This window comes from Garra rufa, chromosome 9, assembly GCF_049309525.1.
Source record: "Garra rufa chromosome 9, GarRuf1.0, whole genome shotgun sequence".
NCBI lineage: Eukaryota > Metazoa > Chordata > Actinopteri > Cypriniformes > Cyprinidae > Garra > Garra rufa.
In genome coordinates this window covers 23,373,440-23,390,305 of record NC_133369.1, presented here as the reverse complement: position 1 = coordinate 23,390,305, position 16,866 = coordinate 23,373,440, and the positions used below count along the sequence as shown (strand labels likewise).

General features: G+C 37.4%; 1 protein-coding gene and 5 non-coding genes across 6 annotated transcripts; 1 reads left to right on the top strand and 5 right to left on the bottom strand.

Annotated features, from left to right (window-relative positions):
- Positions 1-76: 76 nt before the first annotated feature.
- tmem67 (transmembrane protein 67) lies at positions 77-13,291 on the top strand. Its single transcript, XM_073847142.1, has 28 exons — positions 77-269; positions 572-660; positions 1,000-1,090; positions 1,682-1,781; positions 1,872-1,941; positions 2,339-2,413; positions 2,503-2,565; positions 2,669-2,823; positions 3,442-3,550; positions 3,623-3,709; positions 4,976-5,041; positions 5,169-5,325; positions 5,400-5,523; positions 5,596-5,701; positions 5,846-5,902; positions 5,972-6,070; positions 6,147-6,245; positions 7,474-7,560; positions 7,659-7,758; positions 7,880-8,019; positions 8,529-8,669; positions 8,763-8,843; positions 8,995-9,111; positions 9,191-9,307; positions 10,085-10,189; positions 10,287-10,389; positions 12,743-12,885; positions 12,976-13,291. Exons 1-28 carry the CDS (start codon positions 77-79, stop codon positions 13,054-13,056), a joined length of 2,955 nt encoding a protein of 984 aa, XP_073703243.1. The 3' UTR covers positions 13,057-13,291.
- A 182-nt stretch (positions 13,292-13,473) lies between these two features.
- trnat-ugu (transfer RNA threonine (anticodon UGU)) lies at positions 13,474-13,546 on the bottom strand. Its single transcript has one exon. It is a non-coding gene; the product is annotated as a tRNA-Thr (tRNA).
- A 617-nt stretch (positions 13,547-14,163) lies between these two features.
- On the bottom strand, positions 14,164-14,236 carry trnat-ugu (transfer RNA threonine (anticodon UGU)). The gene has a single exon. It is a non-coding gene; the product is annotated as a tRNA-Thr (tRNA).
- Positions 14,237-15,043: 807 nt separating this feature from the next.
- On the bottom strand, positions 15,044-15,116 carry trnat-ugu (transfer RNA threonine (anticodon UGU)). Its single transcript has one exon. It is a non-coding gene; the product is annotated as a tRNA-Thr (tRNA).
- A 524-nt stretch (positions 15,117-15,640) lies between these two features.
- trnat-ugu (transfer RNA threonine (anticodon UGU)) lies at positions 15,641-15,713 on the bottom strand. The gene has a single exon. It is a non-coding gene; the product is annotated as a tRNA-Thr (tRNA).
- A 653-nt stretch (positions 15,714-16,366) lies between these two features.
- trnat-ugu (transfer RNA threonine (anticodon UGU)) lies at positions 16,367-16,439 on the bottom strand. Its single transcript has one exon. It is a non-coding gene; the product is annotated as a tRNA-Thr (tRNA).
- Between the last annotated feature and the right edge of the window lie 427 nt (positions 16,440-16,866).

The window sequence follows — 16,866 nt, the reverse complement described above, 5'->3', positions numbered from 1 at the left end:
ACTTTTAAGAGCGCGCACGCTTCACGCCTCCTCAGCGTAAACAGGAAGAGGAACGTCATCAAGAGTCATCTGCACCATGGCGACGGGGACGCTGAAAGCGTTTGTGTGCAGTTTCTCCATCATATTTCTGTTAAAACTAAACGGTTTTTCCTGCCAGCAGTTCTCTATATCTTTTCAGCAGCCTTCGGGTTGTGATGTGGAAAGTTATTTTGATATTTCGAGCTTGTCTTGTGTGAAATGCGGGCCGAATCAAGTCAGCAGCAAATCAAGTACGTCGTGCACAGATTAACGTTAGTTTGCTTTGTTTTGACCGATGTAACCTGAAGATGATGGACGTTGTACACTAAACAGAACTCTTGTACTGATATATTGTCACGTTTGCTGTTAATCTAACCCGATTTATGCATCTTGCGAGAAAATCAATTGCATGCTCGCTAGTGAAACGTTAAGCATTTGCTGCTGCACATAACATCACAATAAACAAAATGAGTGTCATTATGGAACATCGAACTTTATTATATACTTAACTGTATAACAGATTTTAAATGTATGTGGTTTTTCTGCCATATAGGACTGGCATGTGAGTGTCAGACTGGTTTTAGGGTGCTGGTCAGTAACGGGGCATCCATCACGTGTCAGCAGTGTCCTGATGCTAATCAGGTTTTGTATTGTATTTGAATGACTAATTTGTGACCTTGGACCACAAAACCAGTCATAAGGGGCAGTTTTTTTAAACCGAGATACAAAAATCTAGAATCTGAGATTGCAAAAATGTCCAAATGAAGTTCTTGGCAATCAAAAATTAAGTTTTATATATTTACCACACCTTTACTTAATAACCTAATGATGAAAAATAATTTTGACCAGAACATTGTATTGTAGGCTATTGCTACTTATGACTGGTTTTGTGGTCCATGGTTACATTTAGGCTCTTATATTATTAATAATATTAAGAATACTAATACTGTTATACATGTATATGATTACTCTTATTTATAGGGCATCACCCAGGATGGGTATGGGTGTATCCGCTGTCCTGGAAGTTTAGGGGAGAATGGCAAGTGTAAATGTCCGAAAGGAAGTGTGCTGGGTAAGTGTTTTTCATTTTAGTTATTTTAGTATACAAATAAACATGGTTCAGTAGTGGGCTTGCACTTATGTGTCCGGATGTGCATCATGTTGGCGATACTCAGATGTAAACAACAAGCACAGTTAATGTACTACTGAATTCGTTGTTCAGCTAATTTATACTGTCTAAGCCATGGAAAAAATGTGTGGAATATGCTAAATCATATAGAGAAGGATTTAGTAAGCAGGAAAAGGTGCAATATTTTGACAAACTAAAGTTAATAGGTTGTAAAGATACATACGAGCAGTATTACCCCAATGTTTTACCTGCCTGAACAGAAATGATTAGCACAAACACGAATGTTGTCAAGATTCTTGCCCTGGAAATCCTGGTTCAGTTTGGCCAACCACAAATGCCTTTTGTTCCAAATGTTTTTCCTGGTCTGACCAATGCGAGTTCTGTTCAGTTCAGTGGCGTTGTTTATGTTCAGTGCCGCCAATATGGCCGATTGATGACATGTTGTGAAAACACTTTATAAGCACTCAAATAAAATCCATTTGGGTAAATGGCACAGAATTGTTTATAATTTTATGGCATGTCTGTATTGATCAGTGGAGAGAGATGGAAATGGGAATCCATTAAATGAAGCACGGTGTGAAGAATGCAATGCAACAGAGCCTTCTTTTTCTGCCCCAGATTTGACAGGCAACAGGTAATTCCTGTCCTATTAATGCCAGTAGATTCATGTTGATCTTCATGTTGCATAAAGTGATTCATTTTGTTTAAACTTGTGTATTCTTAGGTGTGTAAGATGCGAAGACTCCTTCATCAACTCATCTCTGTCTTGTGTTTGTGGGGCTTCAAACGTACAGGTGAGAATCATTTACATTGGCGAGCAAATGTTTATTTCACTGTTTTGACCAGTAGTGTATGTACCCACCTTTTTATTCAATGTGAAAATGAGCCAGTGGGTGAGACTTCCGGTTCATTAGCCACTCTAGGGAAATAACGAGAGTGCAGTAAACTGTAAAACTGTTTGCACTGCAAACTAGTGTGCTCATAATTAGGGTACTACAGTAAAATAATATGGTAAGACATACCAATTTGCAATATCAAGCAGCAAAACAAGTTCTTTTGTACAGCTAAAAATAGCTGGACGTGGATAAGACCAGAAGTTTACAAATGGCTGCACTCACTTTTACAGGAAGAAAAAGGTGAGTATGCTTATGTGATGCATTGATTGTGATGATTGCATTGCTCTGTTTACAGGCAGGTGGGATGTGTTTTTCTCATCCAAATGCTCTGCCTACCTCAGTTGCCTCAAATGTCATTTTTAGCCAACTGGTAAGAATTCAAAGTTAACATTGTGAATTGTGTTTGTGTACACTTGTTAGTGTGCTGAGGAATGTTTTTTTTGTGTGTGTGTTACACAGACCCTCTCCGTCCCATCAGCATGGTTTTCAAGCTTCTTGTATTCTTCAGCAGCTGCCTGTTTGGTAAATGTCTACACACATGCCCAAGTCTTTTATCAAATGTTTACATGTTAGGCTTGGCTTTGGACATTGAACATTTTTAAATTTTCCTCATTTTGTTCTGTAGTCGTTCTCCAACCGGACAGCATGTCAGTCTCTGGGCAACATGTGTGTGATGAACATGCACTCCTCTAGCAGCATCAACAATGATGCCTGTGGCCTCTACAACACAGTCCACAGAGCAACAGCTGCTCAGGGAAGCAGCCAGGACATCTCCTACTGGTAACACAAATAAAATTACTGTTTACTATTGAATCCCTTTAAATAATTTAACAAGCTCAGTGCAGATCTTGTAAGTCTTCTGCCATAATGACTGTGATGTATCCCTCTCTTCAAAAGGCAATGGGGCCCTAGATTTGAAGCACGCTATTTGAAATAACCATAAGAGATCTGCCATGTGCAACATAAATTGTATTTGTTATATAATTAAATACAGTGTGTATCAATCAAGACAAATTGCTTCCTGATGGAGAAGAGGTGTGGGTAGACCAGGGACCAGTTGCATAAACATAGCCACTATGTTAAGAATGTGTCTTAAGAACTAGTTTGACCCACTAGCAGTCAGCCAAGAGGTCATCCAGTCTTACTTTTCTGATTAAAAATGGGTCACTGTACCTTTTTGTGTCTTGACATTATGAAGTTAGGACCAGTCTTGATGGAAACCAATTAGATGACTAACTTTGTAAGACTAGTCTAGGCAGTTTATGCAACTGGACCCTGATTTGATCTGATATTAGATGATATTGTTAGAAACTGCAAATTCACAACTAAGGTGCAGAAGAAACCAGTTTACTTGTATTTGTGACCCTCATAGACCCTCACCCTCATTTGTGACCCTAGGAGGACAAACCTGCCTTGGCTCTACTATGGAGACCAGCTGGGGTTGGCATCACGGATTCTGCAGAATGAGCCGCTTCCTGTTGGATTCAGCTTTAAAGGGACACAAAAGGTAAAGAGTTTGGACACCCCAGCATTTTTTCAGCATAAGTGTACATAAGTGCAACCTTCCTCTCACTTTCAGAACACAAACATTGAGCTGCGGGCTGCTGTTTACTCTGTGCGTGGAGAGTTTCTGAGATGGGAGAGCATCGGTGAAGGTAACCTCCAGGTAGGCAGGCTTAATCAATTACTCTTTGAGGGGCGAATTCACAAATATTTCTTAAAATTTCTTAACAGTTCACCCAAAAATCTAGCATCAGCTTCAGTTCTGGCAGGACACGTTAGTCAAGCTCGTATCAGCTGACTCTCAGCTGATCCACGTCTACCTATAGGGATAGGACACCTATCACAGCTCTTGTATATAAGGTCCTTCAGTATTATCACCAACTTCGCGCTGCTCAGTAGCTAATTTCCCACCTCCATCCCAGACGACTCCTCTTGTCAGTAAGGATTCAACCGAATCAGACTAATTCTAATTCTACATTAAATTATTGAACCTTAATGATATCTGTTATACATTTATGTTGTTCTGTTCGGTTTACACTGGGGGATTATTGCTGCTCTTCCAGATGTTATCCATGCTAGTCTGCATGGATGCGCAGGGAGTTCTTGCCCAGAACAAAACCGTACCGCCATTCCAAACTGTATGCTAGTTGTCAGTTGTCATCTTTGACGATAGTGATCCTGACAGAAATGAAAATTCTGTCATTAATTACTTGCTCTCATGTTGTTCCAAAACCATTCATCTTCGGAACACAAATTAAGATATTTTTATGAAATTGGAGAGCTTTCTGACTCTGCATAGACAGCAATGCAACTGAAATATTCAAGGTCCAGAAAGATAGTACAGAGTCTGGACATTATTTTAAAATAGTTCAATCATAATGTTATGAACCTACGAGCAAAGAAAACAAAAATAATGACTTAATTTAGCGAGATTGAGTTGGTCTCTGCCACGATTTACGTACCACGGCGCATGGAAGAGAATAAAATTGTTGAATAAAGTCATTATTTCATAAGTTACAGTTAAACCACTTATGCCACATGGACTATTTTATCAATGTTCTTACTACCTTTCTGGGCCTTTAACCTGATAGTTGCGTTGATGTCTATGCAGAGTAAGGAAGCTCTCGGATTGCATCAAAAATAACATAATTTGTGTTACAAAGATGAACAAAGGTCTTATGGGTTTGAAATGACATAAATGGTGAGTAATTGATGACAGAATTTTAATTTTCGGGTGAACTATCCCTTTAAAATAAAATAAAAAAAAACTGTTATTTTCTTAATTTCTAGCTTAAAAATAAAGTTCAGCATATTTTGTGTTCTTCAAAAATTGCACTTAGTAACATTTTTACTAACGTCTTAGAATTTATCTTTAAAAATGGTATAACTTCTTCTGAGAGACAAATATGCTTAATTAAATCATCTATAGCTCTGTCCAGACACCCCTACCAGACAACAGTCTGCCTTCACATTTGGGACAGCCTACAAGCAGAGTGTGAGTCTGACTTATCTTCTGTTGTTGTCCACATAGTGTATGTGTTCCATATTGTGTTTGGTCAACATACATTTTTTTTTTCAGCTAAATATGTGGATGTATGTAAAGTTTTTATTTCTTTTCTTAGTGTGTGCTCTCTGTGTCAGAGCTTCTGAATGGGTATCCAGAGCCTGTGTTCTATGACGTGTTCCTGGTCATTCAGAAACCACAGGAGGACAAGCGTCTTCTTGCAGTTCCTCTCCTAAATATCAACCAGCAGTTTAATGGCCAGTTCACTAATGAGGGTACAACACACAAACACTTGATTATGTGTAAAGGCCTTGCTGCTTTATCACCAAGCTGACTTTTCTTGTGTCAGGATCTAACAAGAATAACTGGTACCTGACCCGGAGGCTGATGCTTGTGGACACGTTGAGTGGAAGGGAAAAGTTTGTGAGTTCTACACCCAGGGTCATACGTGTGGCCACTAACATTAAGATTGGGTAAGTAGGTCTACAATACACTCATAAACACATAGTGTGATCACACTAAGCTTGATGTCCTGCACCGAACAGGTTTCAGCTGGTGCCAAATACACAGAAGGGACAGGTGTACCCTCCACTGATGACTGTGACTTACTCAGATATACTTGTCACTGACCCTAGCACACAGACTGTTACTGTAAGTCTGCAGCATGCCTTTATATTCTGTTGACAGAAAAGATACATGTCACAGTGTAATAAATGATAAATATTTGACACATTTTAAAGTGTTTACACGATCAGCCAAATAGATTAACTTCTGTTTTTATGTACATATGTACAGGTGTCATTCTCTCTTGAGTATACGATGGACCAGGAAGAAGCTCGGATTAAAACTGATGTGAGTATGAACGAAAGTCAGTTTTCTGTATGATTTTGGTCAGTTTATTCATTTGTGGATTATATCCAGATTGCTCTCGGTGTGCTTGGTGGGGTGGCTGTTGTCCACTCTTTATTGAAGACAGCAAGCTGGAAAAGAAGAATCGCATCTCCTCTTATTGACCTACAGGTAAAGACTAACATGTAGAGATTATTAGAAACACGAAACACAACACAGATGCATAATAATGTCCTTTCTGTTTCAGACCATTATGAAGTTTCTGGTGTTCTATGCTGGTGACCTGGCAAATGTTTTCTTTATCATCACAGTTGGAACAGGCCTCTACTGGCTCATATTTTTTAAGGTTTGCATTTGACATTTCTGTGGGTGAGTCTAGTCTATTATGAATATGATTAAGTTTTACATCTTTTTTCCTTTTTCTTTCTTTTGCTCTTCCTCTCTATTTTTCAGACAGTGGAGGCAAGTCTATCACTTTTCCTGTTGTTAACATAGTCTTACCCACTTATCCGATATCTGTTTAGTGTCTGTGTTTCTGTGACTGTCTTCCACTGTCTTGTCAAATGAGATTTTTCGCTAGTCTATACATATTTTTCCCCCTTTTTGATGAAGCTCTTTAGGTCTAAAGGCTTGTTCTCATAAAGATAAGCTCCGTGGAGATTTGTGTTTCTGACACCCACTTGTCACAAGTTAAAAATAAAAATTATGTCATTCGTTTCTCACCCTCATGTTGTTTATCTTCGGAACAAAAATTTATTTATTTAAAAATATTGGAGATGCTGTTAAGGGTCCTCTTTAGGGTATCAGGTGTCCTTCACACTTAAGAGTTGTTTACTCATCAGACCTTTTATACTTCTTTTTGGGTAATTCCAGTTACACATCAATTAATCATCATATTAGTGATCAATTCCTCAATGTCTTGTATGATCCAATCTTTCTTTTGTAGGTGTATCAGTCTCTGTAACTCGTACTTAAAAAGACGGTGGTCTTTCCTTTGTCTCTTACGTTGCTATCTGCATCTAGCACTTTTTTGTTTCTTCTTCAAGGTTTGTTTCCTCACCTCCGCTTGGAGTTGCAACATGGTCTCTTCATCCCTGTTTACCCTCTTGTTAACCTTTGTGGTTGATTACATGGCATCAACTCATATAATTGTCTTTCACAATTGTTGCTTACTCATTCTAACAAAGCAATTTTGCAATTGCATCTTTATCTCAAAGCATATATGGCATCAACTTATAACAAGTAAATAGCATAACTTTGAAACAGGTAAATAGACTGCAAAAAATACTTGTTTCCAGCCAAAATATCTAAAAATTCTTAAATCAAGAAGGATTTTTCTAGACAAGTAAAAAAAAAAAACGATTTTTCAGAAAGAACAAGTCGAAATTTTTTAGAACAAGCAAAATAATCTACCAATGGGGTAAGCAAAACCCTTCTTGATTTGAGAATTGTAAGTTACTTTGACTGGAAACAACACAAAAACTCTAAGTAAGAAAAACATTTTTTGCAGTGTAGCAATATTATCCATATCCAAAACAAGTCATATAAAAACAAGGCTTTTTGTGTATCTCCAGGCCCAGCTATTTGTGTCTGTGTTGCTGCCATTACCAGCTCAGGAGGAGCGCTTTGTTATTTATGTTAGCTGTGCCTTTGCTTTGAAGGTGAGTATGACCATTAGCTTATATATTACATGTTGCTTAAGAACATGTCTGTCATTTCCCTTTTTAACCCAATTTTTTTGTTGTTGTTGTTGTTGCAGACTGTCCAATTTCTTCATAAGCTCTTTGTTCAGCTGTCAGTGGATATTTTCTTCATAGACTGGGAAAGGCCTCGTAGTAAAGCTAGTAAACATGTGGAGGGTAATTACCAATGTGTTTCTCAAATGCATGTTCTGTTATACCTGTACAAACTCTACACTTTCAATCCAGTTTTTATATTTTTAATAATACATATTCTATAACTATGTTGTAATGTGCTCAGGGTCTGGCGAAGCAAAAAGTCAAGCGTCTCCTGTCAGTATCTGGCGAACGTATTTTGTGGCCAATGAGTGGAATGAGATTCAGACCATTCGCAAGATCAACCCCACTTTTCAGGTCATCGCTGTGCTCTTCTTTCTGGAGGTGAGGCCAACAACTCACAACAGTTCTGGTCCAAAACCTCTACAGTTTGCCTCAAAACCTATTTCCAAACTGGCCATTCAAAGAGCATGCTAGTATGTTAAGGACTGTTGCTGCCGATGCAGGAGCTGACGTTCTGACAACTCAGATGCGCTGCGCCTTGTTCACAAGCAAAATGCACACATTTGTAAACATGTCTGAAGATTTCGACAGAAACGATGACTTGCATTTTTTTGCCCAGCCTTACTTATTTAAACTAGAATATACAGGATTACAGGTGATGAACTAAGATAGATGGACGTTCCACGTCAGAATGCCAGCCTCTCTGGGCCTTGAACGTTGTTGTTACGTTGCTGTCTATGCAGGGTCAGAAAAACATCAAACATATCTGTTTTTTGTGTTCTGAAGTTGAGCGAAGTTCTTACAATTTTGGAACAAACGAGGGTTATAATGACAGAATTTTCATTTTTTGGGTGAACTACTTTAACAAATGTTGAATATTGTGCTTGCAGGTGGTGGGCTTTTCAAATTTGGCTCTAAGAGACCCCTCATCTGACCTGCGTCGGTCTCCTGAGGCATACACACCGCCATACAGCCTCATACTCCGCTATGGCGTGGCTTCTGCAATGTGGCTCTGCATTGGCTTAATACAGGTGAGAACATATACACTTAAAGACAATCAACCTGTCTTTTTGTGTGTGTCATCTGTGTAGTTTCACGTTTCTTTTTGTGTCATTTCGCCTTAGATGATATTCTTCACAGTATTCCATGAACGCTTTGTTGAAGACAAGATTCGCCAGTTTGTGGATCTGTGTTCAATCAGCAATGTAAGTATTAGGCTAGAAAGCTTCTTTGCAATTGAGCAAATAGACTATAATTCATAGCCAATAAGTGTACAATTTTAGACCGTAACATATGTAGCAGTTTAATGTTGCTTAGTCTCTTTTTTCTTTGAATGTATGTATTCATGTCTGTTAGATCTCAGTGCTGCTGCTGTCTCATCGATGTTTTGGCTACTACATTCATGGACGCTCTGTTCATGGTCATGCAGACACTAACATGGATGAGATGAATACAAACCTGAAGAGAGAGGCGGTAGGATGAATTTTGAGTCATATATTTAATATTGATTGAAGTTTGAATGGAAGACTTATTTCATTTTTCTGCATTTTAGGAGAATCTGTGTGGCCAAAGGGGACTTCTGCCAAACTCAGACACTCAGACATTTCAGATTTCAATAACCAACCGCCTGCGAGCACAATATGACCGGATAATCGAGCCAATCAGCAGGGTATAAACACATATTTATTTATTTAGTCTTTTATTGTTTTTTAACAAAGCAGATAATGTTAGATATTTCAAGTAGGGTGACTATATGTTCTCTTTTCCCCGGACATGTCCTCTTTGTGGGCTTAAAAAAATGCACCCGGCTGGGATTACTAAATCGCCCAAAATGTCCGGGATTCGGCTTTTGCTTTCTACAGTCGGAGTTCTTTATGTGCTTTTTTGTATTAAAGCCTTGTACAGGACTGTTTTCTTAATCATGCTTCCACAAACATTCTAATATTGAATATAATTTTCGCACATCAGTCTCTATCAATATGCAGAGTATTCAAATCGTCTTTTTTGAAAACTAAAATATGGTCACCCTATATTAAGACATTTTATTATTACATACAGTCAAACCAAAATTTATTCAGACACCTTCAAAATTTCTCACATTATCGCAGTTTATTCACTATAGTTTAGAAAATGGTACTAAAATATGACAAGAACTCAGAGTTAAACTGTATCAGAGCAAACTCATCTTGATAATGTCAGATAACTTTCATAGAAAGATTTGTAATGCATTACAATCAACCAAAAATTCAGACAATTTAGCATGAAAATATTTATGCAACTATAAATACTTTGACCAAGAATTACTAAGAAATGCTTAATTTTGTTCAGTCTGTGGTATAAAAATTAGATCTGGTGTCTGAATAATTTTTGGTTTGACTGTAGCAAAGTAATCTCCCATACAAATCACTCTCAGTAAAGGTGGCTAATAATGTCTCCACCCATACAGAGAAGTGGGCCCTCAAGATTGGTGGATGCGTCAGCCAATCCATGTGAGCAGAGCACAAAAGCTTACCATACTATGAACCGATTCCTGGGCTCTGTCATTGATCATGTGAGGATTTCATTTCATTGATGCTTGTGATATTCCCAGTTGTTTATGTTGGTTGCTTTAGATTTTGATTTGCTCATTCGTATTGCTGTTTTCTCAGGCACATCGTGAGATGGATTACATAGTGAAGGATAAGCTGCTATTTGAGAGACTCATCGGTATGGAGTTTATAGAGCCACTGGATAAAAGCATCTTCTATAATGGTAAAAACACTCTTCTAATCTGTCGTATTTATGTTTGGCCTAAATAACTAAGTACTCCAACACAAATCTGCACAATCCAAAATCCAATTCCAAATCTAAAGATTTGTCCTCACCTTCAGATTGAGGGCGCTGTCAGCTGCTTAGAAATTATAGGGGGAATACCTTTTGCAACCAACTGCAGCAAGACACATCTGCTTTTTTTACCCGCCATAGCTAACAGGATGTCAGTTGCTCCTATAACTATTTTTACTTATGGGCGGCGCTGAGGCTTTTAGTTGAAAACTAAAGCCAGGCTCACACTACAGGATTTTTAGCCCAATTTTACCCTCCCAAGAATCTGAGTAAAAATCTTGTCATGCACCTCGATCGCTCCTGATGTTCGGTGCGAATTATCTGGTAATGTGAGGTGTTCACAGGTTAAATCTTACACCTCCCGATCTGCTCGTACAGAAATCGGGGCCACCCTGATTGATATCAAACATGTTTGTTATTTAGGATTTTAAATCGGCATGATGACGGCTATATGAAGTAGCCTACTTTCACAACAGTCTGTACGCCACCGCAAAACAGCTGCTTTATGGGTCCGTTGGATAGTGAAAATGGAGGAAACTGCCTGTGAAAGATTTGCAATAAAAGGACTGTCTGTATGATGTGTCTGTAACTTACCACAACCCCAAGGACAAAGAAAAGCTGGGTTGAAATCGCCTCTGATTTGAATGTAACGGGTGAGTGTAGAAATTTGCTAGCACGCAAGCTAACATGTATAAACACTAGTTGCTGAAATGTCAATGACGATCTGTAGTGTGATCATGTGAGGCGATCCCTACGGCATGATAATCTTAATATCTTTTATTGTGTGATGTGCCACGATTTTCAAATCTTGTAGTGGGTGCATGTTTAGGATTTCAGGGAAAATAATCTGCAAAGATTCTCCTTATGTGTGCGCTGCAACCAGATTTCATAATTGGTTAGGATTTTTGAAATCCTGTAGTATGAGCCAGGCTTAAGTACGATTATCTCTTTTACCATTTTCATTAGGGATGTAACAGAATCAAAATCTCACAATACGATAATATCATTATATGATGTCCACAATATAATGTTATTGCAATATAAAAAAAAAGACAATTTTTTTTTTAAAAATGGAAAATTTTGTACATTTTAAAGTTAAACTACTCTATGTAATGCACTTTGAGAATTCAAAGTCAAGAGTTCCAACCCATGTTCTTAACTAAGAAAACTGAAGTCAGTAAAAAGTCTAACTTTTAGAATATGTTTGAGAAGAAAAATAAATGCAACAATCGTAGGGATAGCAATAATACCAAACGGTACGTAGTCAATGGTTATCACATCTATTATTGTAATTTTAATTAAAAGGAACAAGCATATTGATTTCCAATTCTCTGATCGAAAAAGCTAAATCAAGTTTGGTCAAATTAGGATTAAAAGTCGAATTAAAAGCCAATTAGAAATTAAATCAAATATAATCAATTGAATCAAATCAAATCAGATCTTAATCAAATCAAATCTGAGAAAAGTAAGTCTAATAGAAATATTAAACCGTTTAGGTGCACCCAGCAAAAGGTAGAGAGTGAAGAGAAAGGATAAGAAGTCTGAACTCTCTGATCTGTATAGGGTGTGAATTTAGCACTTCTTATACCCTAAAACCAGACAGTACAGGAAGACATAATTTCCTGTTCCAAACTGCATAGTCTGCTAATATGTCTAAATTTCTCAACTCTGGAGCAAATAAATGTAAAAGTAGTCATTGGTTTCACTTCTTTTATTTCTATAAATGTAGCATATGACCCTAAAGACCTATAATTCATCTGTAGTGCACTCTTTACACGTTGTGTTCTTTAGAATGTACTTTGAGCTTTTGGTAAAAACACATACACTACCAAGTTGACACACTTACCCATCAAAGAGAATGGGGAAGTGTGTCCAAACCTTTGACTGGTAGTGTACATATTAAAAATGCAATAATAGCCAATAATAATACATGTGATACAATCAACACATATTTTCCACAGAAAGGCTGTGAAATGTATTCTATCTTGCTATCTAATTGATCTTATCCTCCCTTTTTCTTTAGAGATGATCTCCTCTTGGTTTGTCCTTCCTCCTTCCTTTCTTCATTCTTTGCAGCTTTGTCTTGCTTCCTTTGCAAACTTTGCACAATTTAATCACTCATGCCAATTTTTAGGTCACCTGGTTCTTTGTTCAAGATTCCTGTTAATTGGTTAGGAGAGTGCATCACATTTATTGGATCTGTTGGATTAGATACAACAAATCTTATCAAATCATCAGTGTTTTGAATGTTTGAGTGATTTTTGTGGTTATCTTCCCTCAGATGATTCTCACTCATTCGCTGATGTCCTCTTTTATGGTAATGAGGCTGTGCTGTTGATCTTTGACACCCTCTTTTTCTGTGTGGTGGATCTGGGCAGTCAGAACTTCATTCTTGCAGCGGTGTTAACATACCTCCAGCAACTGGTTAGTATATGTAAATACGTGAATGGACTGGTTTAATTCAACCCTTTAGAGGTGGTGATTAATACAAACATTTATTGTGCTCTTCTTCAGATCTTCAGATTAATCCGAAATGGAATGGGCCGCAGGAACCTAGCCAGCAAAACACTGGTTGACAAACGATTTCTCATCTAGTTTTTTACTTAATCTATCTTCTTTCTGTTGTCTAAATGCTGTTTCTGTTTTATGCCGTGGCAGCCTTCAGGTTTCTTCTACTGACTTTTGTATTGTTTTGTAAAAAAAAGTGTCATTTGTACAGGATTTTTGTCATTTCTATGCCAAGACAGTTGGGATTTGATGTTTAAGTGTTTTGATATTGAAATATTTTTGACCAATTAAATAAGTTCTTGGTTTTTATGACAGCCTTTCTGAGTAAATTTGATTCTACATCCAGGCATAATAGTTGGCTTCAAGTTTTTTAGGAGTTCACAAGTCAAACACAAGTAAGTAATGCCTTATAAGTGTTCCTCTTGTCAGTTATGTGTACATGGTTCTCCTGGAAGTAATGTATGTCTGCAAAGTCTTTCTGATACTTGTTCAAAATTAATTCACAGGCCCCAGCGAGGATCGAACTCGCGACCCCTGGTTTACAAGACCAGTGCTCTAACCACTGAGCTATGGAGCCTCACCTGTTCTTGTTCTGTCCTTATTACCATATGAAAGGTGTTGACAATCTTTGTGCATCTGTAAAGGGTGTGTCTGGCATACCAGAAGATAGCACTAGTCACGTGAGCACCTATACAGGACAGTCATGCATACGCCAGATATCAAATGTGACCCTGGACTACAAAAAAAAAACAGTTTTAGGTAGCACGAGTATATTTGTAGCAATAGCCAAAAATACATTGTATGGGTATCAAGTAAAGATCATGTTCCATTAAGATATTCTATCAGACATTTTTGATTAGTAATATGCATTGATAAGTACTTCATTTGGACAACTTTAAAGGCAATTTTCTCAGTATTTAGTTTTTTTTTTGCACCCTCAGATTCCAAATTTTCAAATAATTTGTATATTTTTCAAATATTATCCTATCCTAACAAACCATACCTCAATGGTAAGTTTATTTATTCAGCTTACAGGTAATGTATAAATCTAAATTTTAAAAAAATGACCCATGTAACTGGTTTTGTGGCCCAAATCAGTCATATCATAAGGGGAGCAAATTATGATATTTTGATTAAAGATGAAAAAATGTTTTTATTCTAATATGCTGCTTTGATACTCAAAAGGTGCCTTCAAGGCCCCAGCGAGAATTGAACTCGCGACCCCTGGTTTACAAGACCAGTGCTCTAACCACTGAGCTATGGAGCCAGACCTGCTGTAATACTGTCCTCATTACCATATGAAAAGTCAATATTGTAGAAGCGTAGTACTTTAAAGGGTGTGTCTAACATTTCCTTGTAGCTTTGATTGTTAGGAGAAATATCATAAGAGGAGCAAATTAAGACATTTTGATTAAAGATGACAAAGTCAAAAAATGTTGTCATTCTAATATGCTGCTTTGGTGCTCAAGAACATTTCTTATTATTATCAACATTGAAAATCGTTGTGCTGCTTAATATTTTGTTTTACATCTTTTACACAATCTGGCCATATTAGAAAATAATTAGTAATTTGGTTGAGATCCCTGCTACATTATACCTCTTTTAGGATGTCTGAACATCTGTGATTTCTTAGCTTTCAGTTTTTGTTTACTTGCAGTTGAACACTTCTTATCAGACCGAGCGGCCTGTTTGATGAAACATGTTTACCAAATAAACCAGACTTATTTCGGTTAGGTCTGACTTATTGTCAGTTGATTTGGTTCCATAAAGCAAATTAGCTCAATCACTCTGGCAACTTATTTTGGGAAATCTACCAGGGGTGTGTTTCCCAAAACCATTGTTAGCTAACTATGGTCGTTATTTCCATTAAACTTCTATTCTATTTGAACTCTATGGCACTTGCGACCATAGTTGCTCTTGGGAAAAACTCCAGGGGAAGGCTAACTGGCTAAGCTGAGTTCCTCTAACACTGACCACTGCTCATTTCTCTTCTATTGTACTCTAATCATCATCATCATGGATATCTGTACACTTTTTTGAGTAACTACTCAAAAGTGTCTTTTAGGTGCCTTCCAGGCCCCAGCGAGAATTGAACTCGCGACCCCTGGTTTACAAGACCAGTGCTCTAACCACTGAGCTATGGAGCCAGACCTGCTCTAAGACTGTCTTCATTACCATATGAAAAGTACATATGGTAGAAGCGTAGTACTTTAAAGGGTGTGTCTAACATTTCCTTGTAGCTTTGATTGTTTAAAGTTTAGGAGGAATATTATAAGAGGAGCAAGTTATGACATTTTGATTAAAGATGACAAAGTCAAAAAATGTTGTCATTCTAATATGCTGCTTTGGTGCTCAAGAACATTTTTTATTATTAACAACAGTGAAAAGCGTTGTGCTGCTTAATATTTAGTTTTACATCTTTTACACTGTCTGACCAGACTGGAAAATAATTAGTAATTTGGTTGAGAGCATTGCTACATTTAACCTCTTTTAGGATGCCTGAACATCTGTGATGTTTCTTAGCTTTCAGTTTTTGTTTACTCACAGTTGAACACGTCATATCAGACCTGGGGGCCTGTTTCATAAAACATGTCTACCAAATAAGCTTATTTCAGTTAGTCTGACTTATTGTCAGTTGATTTGGTTCAAAAGTGTCTTTTAAGTGCCTTCCAGGCCCCAGCGAGAATTGAACTCACGACCCCTGGTTTACAAGACCAGTGCTCTAACCACTGAGCTATGGAGCCTCACCTGTTCTAATACTGTCCTCATTACCATATGAAAAGTACATATGGTAGAAGCGCAGGACTTTAAAGGGTGTGTCTAACATTTCCATGAAGCTTTGATTGTTTAAAGTTTAGGAGGAATGACAGGTGAGTCATCAGTCAAATATGACATCCTTTTATCTGTGTAACTCCATTGTTTATCCAATTGTAGCACATTATAATTGTGCTATACAAATAATAGAATAGAATAAAAAACAACAGACTTTTTTCCACATCAATGTATGTACTATTTTAAACTAAATGGGTATTTAGGAGGTTAAAGTCTTTTTTAGTAATAACATGCCTTTACCATATATTAGATTTCACCTACATGTTACCTAATAAGAGAAAATACACACACAAATGTAAATCAGAGCAATCAAAGAAAATGTATCCAAAACAGTTTTGGCCTATAATGGCCTATTTCCAAATTATTAATAGGAAATATATATAGGCTAAAATATGTATATATCACACATACAGTGTGAGTTTCTGCATATAGTCTGAAGACCTTGGTGTCTTTTGGAGTGTTAAACAATGATCAGATCTATTTGAGTAATTATCTTCTATTGATAATCATTTATGTCAGTAAACACTTCTGATAGTGGTTTAAAAGTGTCCTATAGGTATTATTCAGGCCCCAGCGAGGATTGAACTCGCAACCCCTGGTTTACAAGACCAGTGCTCTAACCACTGAGCTATGGAGCCTCACCTGTTCAGGTATTGTCGTTTACACTTACAAACTTTGATGTTTGATGTCACTATGAAGTTTAAGTCACAAGTTTCTTTGTTTGTTTGCAACCGGTATTTTTGTGTCTGTTTAGTTTAAGGGCCAAGACCTTCATAATTTTCAATTACAAAGATGGCAAACAGGCTTTTGCTAGTGATGCATATTATTTGTTATCTAAATTTACTGAATCACCTCTCTTTTTTAATAATAATAATAATAATAATTTGTTACATTTATATAGCGCTTTTCTAGACACTCAAAGCGCTTTACAGTGTCAAGGGTATCTCGTCATCCACCACTAGTGTGCAGCATCCACCTGGATGATGCGACGGCAGCCATAGTGCACCAGAACGCCCACCACACACCCGCTTACTGGTGGACAGGAGACAGAGTGATGAAGCCAAT